Source organism: Lontra canadensis, unplaced genomic scaffold, assembly GCF_010015895.1.
Source record: "Lontra canadensis isolate GAN:19392208 unplaced genomic scaffold, GSC_riverotter_1.0 scaffold28, whole genome shotgun sequence".
NCBI classification, from domain to species: domain Eukaryota; kingdom Metazoa; phylum Chordata; class Mammalia; order Carnivora; family Mustelidae; genus Lontra; species Lontra canadensis.
This window is the reverse complement of record NW_022631022.1, coordinates 4,691,359-4,706,095: the sequence shown is the minus strand read 5'-3', so window position 1 is coordinate 4,706,095 and position 14,737 is coordinate 4,691,359. Positions and strand designations below refer to the sequence as shown.

Here is a 14,737-nt window from a genome sequence, read left to right as displayed (position 1 = left end):
ATATTTTTCTAAAAAAACACACACAAAAAAACAAAAACAAAAAAGATGGAAGGAACAACTAGGCTACGCTTTACTCCTCGTTGCAATTCTTAGCTGTTTCCACTTACTCGCATTGCCTACTCAAAGTGTAATTTCAGAGCTGTCCATTTATACTCATAAAGATCAGTTTTCCCTGTATTTAGTGGTATGTTGTCTCCCCCCCTCCACAATACTCCTGGAAGAGAGACTTCTGAAAAACATACATGACAAGAAAGGTCCAGATTTCACTTCTTTTTATCAAGTTCACTGTTTTGTCCTTTCTTCTCTTATGAAAACTTTCTACCCAACGGGAAAACCGAAAAGTTTCTTTTAAATTCCTTAAGTGCTGTATTGAGGTATGTTACTTGTTCACAGCTACTTTTGTTACATGATTCACTTCTATTTTAAATAAAATTCCCATCTTTGCAGTATCTCCTCAGCTGTTCTTACTTTAAATTTTCCTGTGTTTGCTCAGCGGGTTTATAATATACTCCCCTAAGGAAGTTCACAACATTATAGGAAGGTTTTGTTAATCTCACACCTCCCGATGATTTTCTTCAGATCTATGCTTTATTCCTCTGTTGAAGGAGAACCACATTCCTATTAATTTTATAGTTGCCTAGATTCAAAGCTCTTTTGCTGGTACCAACCAGCACCTATCTTGTCTGATGACATATGAAGGCATTCCCTCCTAGAAATTTCAAAATTGCAAAGTCTGATCAGCTCTGTGAACACTGTCTTTATTCACAGCATAAAGGTTTCAGTGAGTGAAGTGGATTGCACAGGACTAGCTCTGGGCTTCTCAGCTGTATACAAGGCATATGCATTCAACATAAATGATTACTTTGGAAAGAAATATCTCAAAACCTAGCTGCCCAACAAATATCTCAAAATCTAGTTGCTGACGGCCATAAAGGTTTTGGAGGTAACAAAGGTAGCCTTCTAAGGCATAAAGTTTGAGGGTACCATGTGAAACAGGAAAAACTACTTTTTCACTGGGGGGATGTTCTGGGCCTTTCTATTTTTTTTTTTTTTTAAGATTTTATTTATTTATTTGACAGACAGAGATCACAAGTAGGCAGAGAGGCAGGCAAGGGGTGGGGGAAGCAGGCTCCCCACTGAGCAGAGAGCTCAATGCGGGGCTCGATCCCAGGACCCCTGAGATCATGACCTGAGCCGAAGGCAGAGGCTTTAACCCACTGAGCCACCCAGGCACCCCTGGGCCTTTGCTTCAATTAAACACTTCTAGGACTATCATCTACCACTCTATTAAAATTAGGTAAGGGATAATGGGTGGAAGGCCCCAAGCATCTGCTGGGGAAATGTGTATGTATACACACAAGAAAATTATCTATATTAAAAACATTCCTAGGGGCGCCTGGGCAGCTCAATAGGTTAAACGGCTGCCTTCGGCTCAGGTCATGATCCCAGGGTCCTGGAATCGAGCCCCAAGTCAGGCTCCCTGCTCAGCAGAGAGCCTGCTTCTTCCTCTCCCTCTGCCTGCTGCTCTGCCTCCTTGTGCTCTCTCTGTCAAATAAACAGATGAAATCTTTAAAAAAAAATTAAAATTAAAAAACATTCCTAGCTCAGGTTTGCCTATTGTGTGACCCTAGGTAAGTAAGTTAATAAACTCCCCTGTGCTCAAAAATAAGAAAAATGAAATAACCATATACTTAAGTTTACTTACTTTCTCTGCCCAATAAGACATTGCTGGGTTTTATTACATTGTGAAATTTCAGTATCTTGTTGTCTTTTTATTTTTTTTTAAAGATTTTATTATTTATTTATTTGACAGAGATCACAAGTAGGCAGAGGCAGGCAGAGAGAGGGGAAGGGAAGCAGGCTCCCCGCTGAGCAGAGAGCCCCATGCGGGGCTCAATCCCAGGACCCTGGGATCATGACCTGAGCGGAAGGCAGAGGCTTTAACCCACTGAGCCACCCAGGTGCCCCACTTGTTGTCTTTTTAAATATGAGGATTAGCATCTCCTTTACAAGAGATCCAAAACAGAATGGTCATTAGCAGATTAGAATAGCTGCTGAATAGCCGAGCCATGGCAGGTGAGGCTTAGATCAACTATGACATGACATTTATTCCTAGAGTCCTTGAGAATTTTACCCAGGCAAGTTGCTGGTTAGAAGTGGAATTAAGTGTTTAACCAGAGCAAGAGGAATTCCTCCACCACCTTTAGGATCTCTCAATACAATTAAGAAGGCTCCAGAAGCAAAAAATCATTGTAGTGTCAGTCTATATTACAGTGAGGCCTTTCCAAATGCCAAGTGAACCGGCAAGAATTTACCATAACCTACTCTAGTACTTTTACTAAAAAGGCCAAAGTTATTATTCAAAACCACTGTTCCCAAGAAACTGTTAACTCTGGGAACAGTTAAGAGAAGGCAACTTTATGCTTCCTTCTGGCTAAGTCAGAGGCCTCCACCGTATTTTATCTACTTACATTCTCATTTCTTTATCTAAGTTCCATTTTCTTGCCCTTTGTCTATTCCTTCCTCCCCCATCCTCTTTCATTTATTCCTGCCCTTGCTTATGCATATTTCCTCTCCCTACCTTCCTCTCCTGTCACTTCAGCTGCCATGCTTGGTTCTGGTTTACTCATCTTTTATTTATTTACCAAACATATATTAGGCCTTTACCATGCGGCCAGTCCATACGTAGCTATGAACCTTCAGGCTCATACTGTCCCCTCTCTCACGTTTAGGCCTTCTAATTAGGCCTCTGGTTTTGGCCATCTCTGCCTCAAACCTGTCATCCACCAAGTCCTATTCCTTTGTATTAGGATACCAGCAAAAGTGGGAGGTGTACTGGATAAAGGATTAGTGGGCTGGGGAATTTTAAAATTGATGATATATATACTCTCCTAAGTAAAAGGACCCTGAGAGCGCAGGGAACAATCCCTCAAACAGGAAAATGAGTTTGGGACTTACCCATAGTGACTGTAACACAATTAACATAACACTGATGAATAACAAAAAAATGAAAAGAAAGTAAGAAAGATGGTTACTTTCACTTGCTGACTGCAAAGCTTACAGCTTTTAATTACCATGATTAAATCCTGCTCTTCTCTCTTTGATGCTGGCCCATTGTACCAAACAAATGCTAAAGCAACTAGGAGGGCAAGCAAGTTCCAGGGAATCCAGAGTAGATCTTTAAACCCTCACTCCTACTCTTATATATTCCAAACAATCCACAGAAACTACATATGAAAAGAAAAGCACAACTGTGCTCAATGCCAAACCCCTTTGTGCTTTGAAAAATCAGAAGTGATTTAAGAAGGAATGAAACAAAAATTAGACAAAACTGAAGAAAGCATTTTCCAACAGCGAGGAAAAGAGTACTTTTTCATAGTCCTTACATACAGTTGCAGCTTCACATTTAAAAAATACTGTTTTTCTTTCTAATAACTTTGGAAATTCTCCAGTAACCTCAGATGCCATGAGTTCAACAACAATGTACAAAGAAAAATCTACCCCACCCACAGTGATCCAATTACGTGAAAACACTAGACTAAATTCCCATTTTGATTCACTTGGTCATTGGGAGTCCACTTTGCCAGGGTTAATTTATAATGTAATTAACTTAAATAAATAATTTTATGTCTTCTGAAGCTGACGAAGATACCAAGTATAAAATACCTGCACCAGGATGTTTCTCGTAGAGTAACATGTGGTTTTTAAAACATTTTGTATTCAATCTTAGAGTTCAAATAGTTCTTTAAAAAGTCATGTATTCTAACTTTCTACCCCATGCACAAATCTCCCTCACAACATCCAGAATGCAGACCCCTTCAACGGCTGCCTGAATACTGTCCTGCCCCTATAAGACAGGAAATCCGACTGTGTAAGACAGCTTATTCCAGTTCATAATTTGTTTTTCTTCCTACAAGAAGGTGTTTGGAAAGAAAGGAAATAAGATATTGTGGCACTTTATTATCACTTGTTGAACTTATGCCTGAAACTGTGAACACATGGCTCAAGATAAATGGGGACATAAACAGGTTGCTTGGCAATATAAGAGGAAGGAGGGAGACCATAAATCCACTGCTGTCGTCTTTTAAGAAACTAGTTGTTATAATAGTAATAATAATGATACATGATTAGGGCAAAAAAAAATACAAAAATACTAAAGGATTAATGTAAAAACTTAAAAGTGGCACCACTTCCCATTTCTAAGCATACTCTTCAAAGGTAATCATTATTTTTGTATATCCAATCAGATATTTTCTACGCTCCTGTGGACAAACCTGTATTATATACGTATTTCTTACACTATATAAATATGACAATATACTGTTTTGCAAACCTTTTCACTTAAAAAACATATTGGGGCATCTTTCCATATCAATACATAGGATTCTACCCTCTTTTTATTGTTTATTTATTTGAGATTTTATTTATTTATTTGACAGAGAGAGCACAAGCACGCAGAGAGGCCGCAGAGGGAGAGAGAGAAGCAGGCTCCCCACCGAGGAAGGAGTCTGATGCGGGACTCGATCCCAGAACCCTGGGATCATGACCTGAGCCGAAGGCAGACACTTAACTGACTGACCCACCCAGGCATCCCTATTTATTTATTTTTAAAAGATTTTATTTATTTACTTGAGAGAGAGAGAGAGAGAGAGAGTACAAGCTGGGAAAGAGGCAGAGGGAGATGGAGAAGCAGACTCCCTGCTAAGCAGGGATCCTGATGTGGGGCTCCATCCCAGGACCCTGGCATCATGACCCGAGCCAAAGGCAGATGGATGCTCAAATGACTGAGCCACCCAGTTGCCCCTCTACATTATTTTTAATAGCTAATTCCCCAGTATAAATATATCATCATTTATTTATCCAGATCTATACTGATGACATTTAAATTATTTTCATTCTGTTCTAATTGTTATACAAAGCCAGAATATATCATTCTTATAATTTTTTTCAGTAATTTTTGTTTTAAGTCGTTTGGAATCAACCTAACCTACCACTTACTAGCTCTTTAAACCCTTGAAAATCATGATCACATGGGGGTAAATGGAAGAACAAATAAGAGTTTTGAGTTACAATACTGGGATATCAGAAATGAATAGGGGAGATGATTTCCTCAAATAAAAACAATCTAAATATCTGACAGACCATTAAAATTGGTGCCTACATTATAGCTTATGAGGCTGATGGGCTATTATACAATGATCAGAAACATGAAGACTGCAGCATCATGACAAATGCTATAATGCTAAGTGAGAGAAGATGTAGTTACATGGAACTAAGATTAACTATGAAATATGCCTGCATATGAAAAGAAGAGATACTCAAATGAAATGTAGCTCAGTTAGGGTGATAAGAGCATGGTTCTTTCACCACTTCCTTTCAAAATATCCTTTAATATTTTATAATTTAGTTTCCGTGGTGAATGAAAAAAGAAAAATTGAGAGCTATAACAAAGATCAGAATCATCATTCTCAGTTTCAGGGCCCTCAATGCCCTCTTTACTTTCTTCCCTGATTATTTTAGAGATATCAACTGTCATAGTAATAATCAGGCCTTGAAATTTTTTGATGGCAAAGCTACAATCAGCAAACAAAGCATGAAGTCTCACTGTCCACAAGAGACAGAATGGAATGGAATGGAAGGTGTCAGAGATTAGACAAGGAAAAGAATGGACAATCAGGAAGAGTTCCAACTTAAACCATATTCACAATCATCCAGTGCTACCATTCCATATTCCCATAGATAGGGAACTGATATGAATTTCAACATCATATGGTCAGGGCAATATGGGGGTCAAAAACCTAAGGTAATAATTAAGACCTGCATACTTAAGGAAGAAATGGTCATACTCTCAAGCCAACACAAAAGTTCCTATTTCGGGAATTTAAAGTCTCACACCCTGGTCAGAATTCTTTAAATTCATAAGCACTCATTCCTCTCAAAAAACTTCATCCTTTTTTTAAAAAGATTTATTTATTTGAGAGACAGAGTGAGTGAGCGCTGCTGGTAGGGTGGGGTGAGAAGCAGAGGGAGAAGGAGAGAGAAACCCAAGCAGTCTCCGTGCTGAGCACAGAGCCAAACACGGGGCTTGATCCCAGGACTTCAAGGATCACGACCTGAACTGAAACCAAGAGTGGGACACTTAACAGACTGCGCCACCCAGGTACCCTGCATCCATTTTATAAGCACTTATTAATTCCTTGAATAAATCTAAGTCACACTGGGCTTTTTTAAGTATTCTTTGTCATGATACCCAAATATTTTACAAATCACTGGCCTGTGATGAATAATGACAGACAAAAGCTAGTGAGTAAAAACGATTACATTATTTTGATCACTGTCTGCAACATGAAACATTGTTTATTTACAATGCCACATCACCTTGGTTCTGAAGAGAGTGGCATATAAGCTCTGGCTGTTTAAATATTAACTACTGATGAGTCACATTTGCAGCTGGAACTCACTCTAGAAAAATAGGAAGAGAAATGTTCGCTTGTAAGGACTGGATGTTCATGCTCACATTTATAATAAGACATGGTGAAAACGTGTCTACTTTCTTGTCAAATGATTTACTTTCAAAATAAATTTCCTTTTTCGGCCATCCCCAGGAAATATTTTTATTAATAACTTGGCAAATCTAAAAAGGCATGCTTATCAAATCTTCCTAACTTTTTTTCTTTCACCAAAATACTTCCTAGCTGCCTATCATGTGAATGAACTATGTTGGGCCTTGAGATAAACTTGAGACACAAGGAAGCAGAAGATACAAGCCTTGTTCTCCAGAACCTATGGTCTCATTGCAGGGCCGGAGGGTGGAATATGTCATCACAGTTATAGAACGTTCAATACAGGATCACCAGGAACAGAATTAGGATTGAAAAAATCCCAGTATGGCCTTTAAGATGTTTAGGTGCTCAAAATCAATTACATAACCACAAAATGCAGAAAGTCTGGGTTGATGGCAACTTACACGAAAAAAAGATGTGAAGGTTTCAGCAGAGTAAAACACCGTAAAAGCATAAAAGTCAACCAGTGAAATGGTTAAGATAGCTAATCTAAATTAAGAGCAATACTGTGTCCAGACCAAGGAAGATAATAATGCCATTATTTCCATACTCAAGAGTTAGTGGTGCTGTTTTATGAGGTTCATTCATAACAAAACTAGGAGAGGGAGGGAGGGAGAGAGGGAAGGAAAGAGAGTGAGTGAGTATATATTCGTGCTAGACAGAGGTGATAGTGAAACATCTATAAAACATGTATACAGAAAGACTGAAGGAACTAAAGACATTTGGCTTGAAAGAGGACTTGGGATGAGTGGTGAAGGGGGCAGTATATACCAGCTATGATGCCTCTGAGCTGGTACAAGAGAGCTGAACTGTGCTGCATGGAAATAAAGGCAAATTTTGGCCTCATATAAAGCACTTCTAATGGCCTGGGCTTTCCAATACTGAACTATCTAGAAGAGGGGTAAACTCTACAGTTTGTAGTAATCAAGCAGAGATGGATGATCATTTGTTAAAAAAACCCTAGGAGAATTTCTTACACTTGGTAGAAACTGTAACAGATTCTGAAGCTCCTCCTATCTTAGAAAAGCTTCTGGCTACCTTGTTAGCTGCAGGAAGAATATTAAAAAGATGATATCCACCACAGCTACTTTTAAGAGCAGTTAATCTCAAAAAGCAGAAAAGGAGTCAGGAATCAGCACTGAACTTTATGTAAGACCTAGAAGGCTTTGCGACTTTGAGATGATTGCCAGAAGTATTGGGAGGGAGACCAATGATGGCCAATAACTGGCCTGACCACTCAAACAGCGTTCTTGCTATCCCCACTAGTCTCAGAGGTTGCTTGCTGCCTTAAGTGAAAGGCAAATTTTTTTTTTTTAAGATTTCATTTTTTTATTTGTTTGTCAGAGAGAGAGAGAGAGAGAGATCTAGAGAGAGCACACACAAGCAGGCAGAGGCGGAGAGAGAAGCAGGCTCCCTGCTGAGCAAAGAGCCCCATGTGGGACTCGATCCCAGAACCCTGGGATCATGACCTGAGCCGTAGACAGTGGCTTAACCGACTGAGCCACTCAGACGTCCCGAAAGGCAATTTTTTTGAAGTCCCCTTTCCTCCAATCCTCTCCCTATTTAATCCTTTCCAGTGCATGAACAATGTCAAAACTTAAGAATCTGCAATATTCTCCTGTATTCAGGAAGAGCACAGATGCTATTCCTACATAACAGGTTCATGAAATTTTTCACTACATATTGAAAAGGGAAGATTGGCCTGTCGGATGGGTCTACTGGGAAGGGCTTACAGAGGAAATCCTGCACTGCAGACTGGTCTGGTCCCCTTCCACAGGCCCCCTCAAACTTCTAAGGTGGGCTGGATCTAGCATGTTTTTACTTGAGCCTTAGATTTGTGAAACATGTATAAACATATTTAATTAAAAATGAGCTATGATAATTGTCACCCTGAAATTTATAAAAACAGGAACAACTTAACAGTCAACTTTAAAAGTTTAGTTCTGGCAAGACAAGAATCAAGTTACACAAATGCTCTGTGAACTCAGGTTCAATCTTAAATCCTATCTTAAATCCTATGCCTGGAACATTCCATATTTAAGGACATAATCAATAAACAAACATACGCTGAGAGGCTATTGTGATCAAGAACCCATTCAGGTTCAATGAAAGACAGATGCCTATCTTGGCCCTACTAGGTCATGACTATGGCTGATTACTGCCACAGCCAGGATATAAGACCACTTGAATAATACTGTATCGTTCTTAAATAATTCTACATAATCTAGGAAGTGAAATTCAAATTCCTACAGTAGTATTTCCATAGTGGTACTTGAAATAAAAACATGTTTCAATCACATAAAACTGTCAGACTGAAGAAAGCATACAGTAAAGGAATGTTGACAATGTCAAACAATGAAACTAGTGCTGAACAATTTTGTCTTTTGCAAGAGGTATTCTATAGATATAACCTCTTTAGGGATGGTAACATTTGCATAATCAAGGTATTTTTCTGGAAGCCAGTAAGATATTTCAGAAATTAGAGCTTTTAGGTAAAAAAAGGTATATTTTAAAAAATTATAAATCTAATTAAAAAATCTTCAAAGGTCACAGATTAATATAATAGCATAAGATAGGTCTTCCAAATTAAGAGAACAATGGATAAAATGACAGTGTTATGGTATTTCGAACGTGTATTTTAGTATTTAGTAGTTATCTTTAAAACAGATATATAGTCTCAGTATGATAAAATACTGCTTGCAAGTTACCAAACCCTCCTCCTTTCTTTTAGTATCAAGAAATGAAAAGAAAAGGAAACTACCAAAAATCAATACCTCATACAATTTGTATTTCAGGTGGGTGAAAGCATTCAAAGGCTGATTTGTGGGCATGCTCATGGCACAGATACCCAATCACCTGTCCCTTCAAGGAGCCAGAGAATAAGTAGCTTTAGTTAACTATGTTTATTTACCTACTCAGCAAACAGGGGAGATATACGGTCTGGTAAAAAAAGGTCAACTGGACAAGAAAATCTGCAAACTTCTGGGCTTTCAGCTAAGCTATATGCTAACTAAGCACATGGAGAAAACAGACTTGACTTACCTGCACTGCCGAGCTGTTTATAAAACCTGTACTCTAAATGAAGCTGTGGAGCACGTGATTTTATTGGTTCCTGAAACCCAAGAAGAGAAATTGTGATCAGATGTAGACAAATAAAATTTTTCCATTCCTAGGTTTTCAAAGTAAACCAGGGCTAAAACCACTTAATATTTTAGAGATGATATCCATATATGATAGCATTTTCTTACCACAATTTCTCTTTGAAAGCACAGCTAGGGGAAGATGAAGCTGAAGTATATACAATCCCTTCACGGATATTTAAGTAAAATACTCTGTGTGAGACATAATTCAAGGATAGCTCCCTCACCATGAAATATTCTCCTGAAATGTATTCTCATAGGAAACCAGATGCCAAACCTTTTAATTAAAGACCAGTATGTATTCTCTGCCTGTTTTATTATGAATTTTGGGTGATAAACAGTATTATTTTTTAGAAAAATGATACATGCTCAGAAAAAAATTTCAAATATACAAAAATTAGGAAGAGACTAAAAGTAATCTGGGATCCTATCATTTTAAAGAAAAGCACTATTAACATTTTGGTGAATGTCCTTCTAAATATTTACACATATATTTAGATATAATACAGACTTGAAAATATATTTAAAATGAATGAGATACTATATTTTTCTTCTGTGTCTTTAAATGCAACAACATAATGATGACATCTTCCTATGGCAGTAAATAGCTTCATATATATATATATATACGTTTTTTTAAATAGGCTCCATGCCCCAGGTAGGGCCTGAATTCATGACCTTGAGATCAAGAGTCATATGCCCTACCAACTGAGTAAAGCTTTATATAAATTTTAATGGCTGTAGTACTTCCCTGTATGTGTGTGTTGTGTGTGTACACATATATGAAAACTTCTGGATGTTTTGACTGTTTTCAGTTTTCATTATTATGAATAATCCTGGAGGAACATTATATGCACATGTATTTTTACACTCAAGAAAATTAAAGATTGTAAATGTAATTAAAATATGTATCTTAAAAAAAGTAAAATAAAATATGTACCCTTAATCAATATGATGTTCAAGTTTGCAAAAATAGTGTTTTTAAGACCCTGGAGATAAAACAGCCAAATTACCATTTTGCTCTACATTGAACTTTAAGAAATAGCTGGTTAACTGTTCTGAACTGACAGTACACCAGGCAACTAGTTAACAAGAAAATCAAACATTACCCTGGAAAGTAGATCTACATACCCATTAGGATAGCTATTATCAAAACCATAGAAAATAAGTGTTTATGAGGATGTAGAGAAATTGGACCCCCTGTGCATTGCTGGTGGGGATGTGAAATGGTACAGCTATTATGGAGAACAATATGGAAGTTCCTCCAAAAATTAAACAAAGAATTACCATATGATCCAGCAATTCTACTTTTGCATACATACCTGAAAAAACTGAAAGCAGGGACTCAAACTGATATTTATATGCCCATGTTCATAGCAACATTATTTACAATAATCAAAAGGTGGAAGTGACCCAAGTATCTAGCAACACCCAAAGAAACAAAACGTGATTACATTTTGTTACACACAAGCACACATATGTGCCACACGTACATGCACACACACAATATTATTCAACCATGAAAATGAAAGACATCTGGATACATACTACAACATGGATGAACCCTGAAGACATTATGCTACGCAAACTAAGCCAGACACAAAAGGTCAAATACTACATGATTCACTAATATGAGGTACTTAGAGTAGCCAAATTTATAGAGACAGAAAGTTAAATGGTGGTTGCCAGGGTCTATGAGGGAGGAGATGGACAGTCAGTATTTAATACAGAATTTCAGCTGAGGAAAATGAAAAAGTTCTAGGGAAGGATGGTGGCAATGGATGCACACCAGTGTGAATGTACTTAATGCCACAGAGCAACACACTTAAAAATGGGTTAAGATGGAAAATTCTAGATACAATTCTAACAGATACATGATTTTTAAATTTTCTCTCCCATTCCATGGGTTGCCTTCTCACTGTATTCAGAGTCCTTTAATACAAAAAAGTTAATTTTTACAAAGTCCAATCAATCTCCTTCCTTGCTTGTGCTTTTTGTGTCATCTAAAAAATCACCACCAAATCCAATGTCATGAAGCTTTTCCCCTAAATTTTCTTCTAAGAGATTTATAGTTTTGTCTCTTATATTTAGATGTTTGATCCATTTTGAGTTACATTTTTATGTCTGATGTAAGGTAAGGGTTCAGCTTCAATGCGTGTGGATATCGGGTTTTCCTAACAACATTTGTGCAAAAAACTGTCCTTTATCTAGTGAATGGTTACTTGTCCTTTTTTTAAGACCGGCTCAAAAGAAGGAGATCCCATAGTTTCCCTTGATAATTCATCCTGATGTTAAATACATTTCATGATTTCAAAGGTCTTTATATGTAGTTTAAATCTCCACAACTGAAACTTCTTTTCTGTCCCCAACAAAAATGAAATAGCTCCTCAATAACCAGTGAATACTATAACAACTATCTTCAAATAACAAAACTATTCAATCATTTCTTAGACTTTCTTTATTCAGGCAAAGTAATTTCAATTCCTTTAACCTTTCCTCACTGGTCCTATTTTTCAGTTCTTTGATCATCTTTGAAGGCTCTTCCTGAACCCACTTGTTTTCTACATTTTTCTTAAGATATAGAATCCATAAATCATAGAATTCAGAAATTTCCTTCAAGTTATCTACTCTATCCCTTTGCTTCTGGGAAGGCTGAAATAGTTCATATCCCTAATGAGCTCCATGAAAGAACTCATATCCTTCTTTGATTATAAAATCAGCAATCATCAGAGTTGAACTTCAAGTTTCTCAAGATTCTTGTAGTCAAAAGAAAAAGTACATAAGACTAATTACACTGTAAAGTCACTTCTTTATTCATTTATGTCTTCAAACAGAGAAGGATTACTGTTGAGAGTCTCCATTTGGCTTTAGATCTTCTACTGTAGCACCAGTAAAGCAGCCAGTGATGGAATTTGTCCTTCAGAAAAATCCCTAATAATTCACAAGGATCCAAACAGAAATAGGACAACAAATTAATATGGAACCAGAGATTGATCTTTCTGGAGGTTTTTTTCTGGAGAAAGTCTTTGGGATTCTGACAAACCACAAGGAGCAATGAATGAAAAAGCCTTCTTCAAACACAAAACTCTAAAACTTCACCGTGGACACCTTGATTGGAAATACTCAATCTGATGAGCGGTAACTAAGCTAACAGATTAAAAAAACACAAAAGTTCTTTAGAGTTACAAGGCTGAAAGTGGACATAGATGTCACATATATTCAGACATGAGGAGCTCTTTATCACAGATGAAAGGACTTATACCCTTTGGCCAACCCCTTAAGCATACAGCTGAAGCCTGCTCAGACAATTAGAGCTTCAAGATGCTCTTCTGGAAGCACTATAAAGAAAGTACATTATAAACACTCAGTCTACGTGTTATGGAAGGTGGCAAGATTAGGAGCATGGAGAGAAATTTTTTTCTTTTTTTACAACTGTTAGAAAACTTCTGTTAAAAAGAACCTGAGAAATCTCGGTGATGGGGTAAAGGAAGGGCTCATTATACTATTTTGTGTTGTATATGATTTTTTAAAAAGGTTCCTAGAAATCTAAGAAACAAAAGCCCACAGTGAAGACCCAAACAAAGTAGAAAGAAAACAGTACCAGCAGGGCTTCCTTATATTTCTGTGCCAGATGCTGATTACATTTCCACAGAGGGCTGGCTATTTGCCAGAATCACGGTTATTCTGGAACACACATGTCTGCCTGAAATCCTAAACCAACAGCAGACGGCTACCTTGTAGGACTATAATGCTTAAGGCAAATTTTGCTGTTACAATGAAACAAGCTCAATTACTGCCCTCATATCTCCCATGGAGAACACAGCCCAAAAGCAAGAGAGAAGGCCCATAGGCAAGATTGTTATCCTATAAAAAGCCTTTATTTAAGATTTATTTGAAAGAGAAATGAGCTCCTGAGACACATCATACTAGATGATATGAAGTCTATTTTTAGCTTTCACTCTTAACCATACAAAGTAGAATAAAGTTCAATAAACTACAAGTGAAATGCAGTAATCCATCATGTGAACAATATGTAATAAGCTTATCTAATGAGGTTAACTAGTATGAACTTGGAAATCTAGATAGAAAAGACTGTCTCTAACAAAAAGCCTCTAGAGAAGTCTTGATAAACAAAGGGAAAATAAGAAAGATATATAGCATTGAGACAGTATTTTAAAGTGTTTCAGGAGCTGCTTCCTCCTGTTACTAGTCCAACTTACTGAAGCAGTAAAACAGAAAAATTAAAAACATAAACAAAAACAAAAAAACAGATGAACTAGGGAACACTTCTACAGAACCAAATTCCTATAAATAAAAAATACGGTTACTCCTTTGATATTCAATCTGAGAAAATATTTGGCCTGCACTGTTACATGTATTACCTGTCTTCCTGCTCCCCTTTCTCCAACAAGAGTTCCAAGTCAACAAACATAAGAAAACACTTGGTTCCCTAGCAGCTACCTGCTCTAAGCCCTGCTTCCTGTCCATGTCTTTGTAGAGAAACCGATCTGGTAACTGTCTGATAATTGTCTTCAAAAGACAACTCTGACTTTTCGATAAACTGACAAGCTCAATTGACACACAGAGCAGGTATGGATGTGGTTAAGTGCAATTTGTTAGAAAAGAAAAGCATTATCACAATTATCACACCATACTTCCTTCAATCATTAACTCCTCTGTCTTCCAACTAATAAAGCCCCAAACTGCCTGTAAATCCTGGGAAACTTCGTAGGAAGACAAACATTTACACAGTATCATAGAAACTAGTCATCTGACATCTCATATGACTAGAAATGATTTTGTATTGACCTTAAATATAAGATAAAGAATTTTCTTCTAAAATTACCCTTCCTCAAAAATAACATATTTTTAAAAACAGGATGTTATCTTTAATGACCACTTTAATTATTTATAAGATTAGTATTGACAAAACCAAGTCAACTTTTTGTTTCAAATGTGAATACAAGATTTTCACATTTGACAATTTTTAAGGCCATGATTTGATGATCAGATTTGGTTCTCTAATACTATTAA

The 14,737-nt window shown here is 37.1% G+C and overlaps 1 protein-coding gene across 14 annotated transcripts in view; it reads right to left on the bottom strand.

Moving 5' to 3' along the window:
• Positions 1-14,737, bottom strand: part of CSNK1G1 (casein kinase 1 gamma 1) — a 188,717-nt gene that overhangs the window by 67,363 nt on the left and 106,617 nt on the right. For 13 of the 14 annotated variants that reach the window (XR_004383548.1, XR_004383551.1, XR_004383550.1 and 10 more), the window contains one exon: positions 9,606-9,675. Coding sequence is in view for 11 of the 14 variants with exons in the window: in XM_032864732.1 (XP_032720623.1) it covers positions 9,606-9,675 (70 nt within the window). In the remaining 3 variants the exon portion in view is untranslated. Of the gene's footprint in view, positions 1-2,958; positions 2,982-9,605; positions 9,676-14,737 lie in introns of those variants that run through there. The other variant, XM_032864737.1, reaches the window with a different exon arrangement.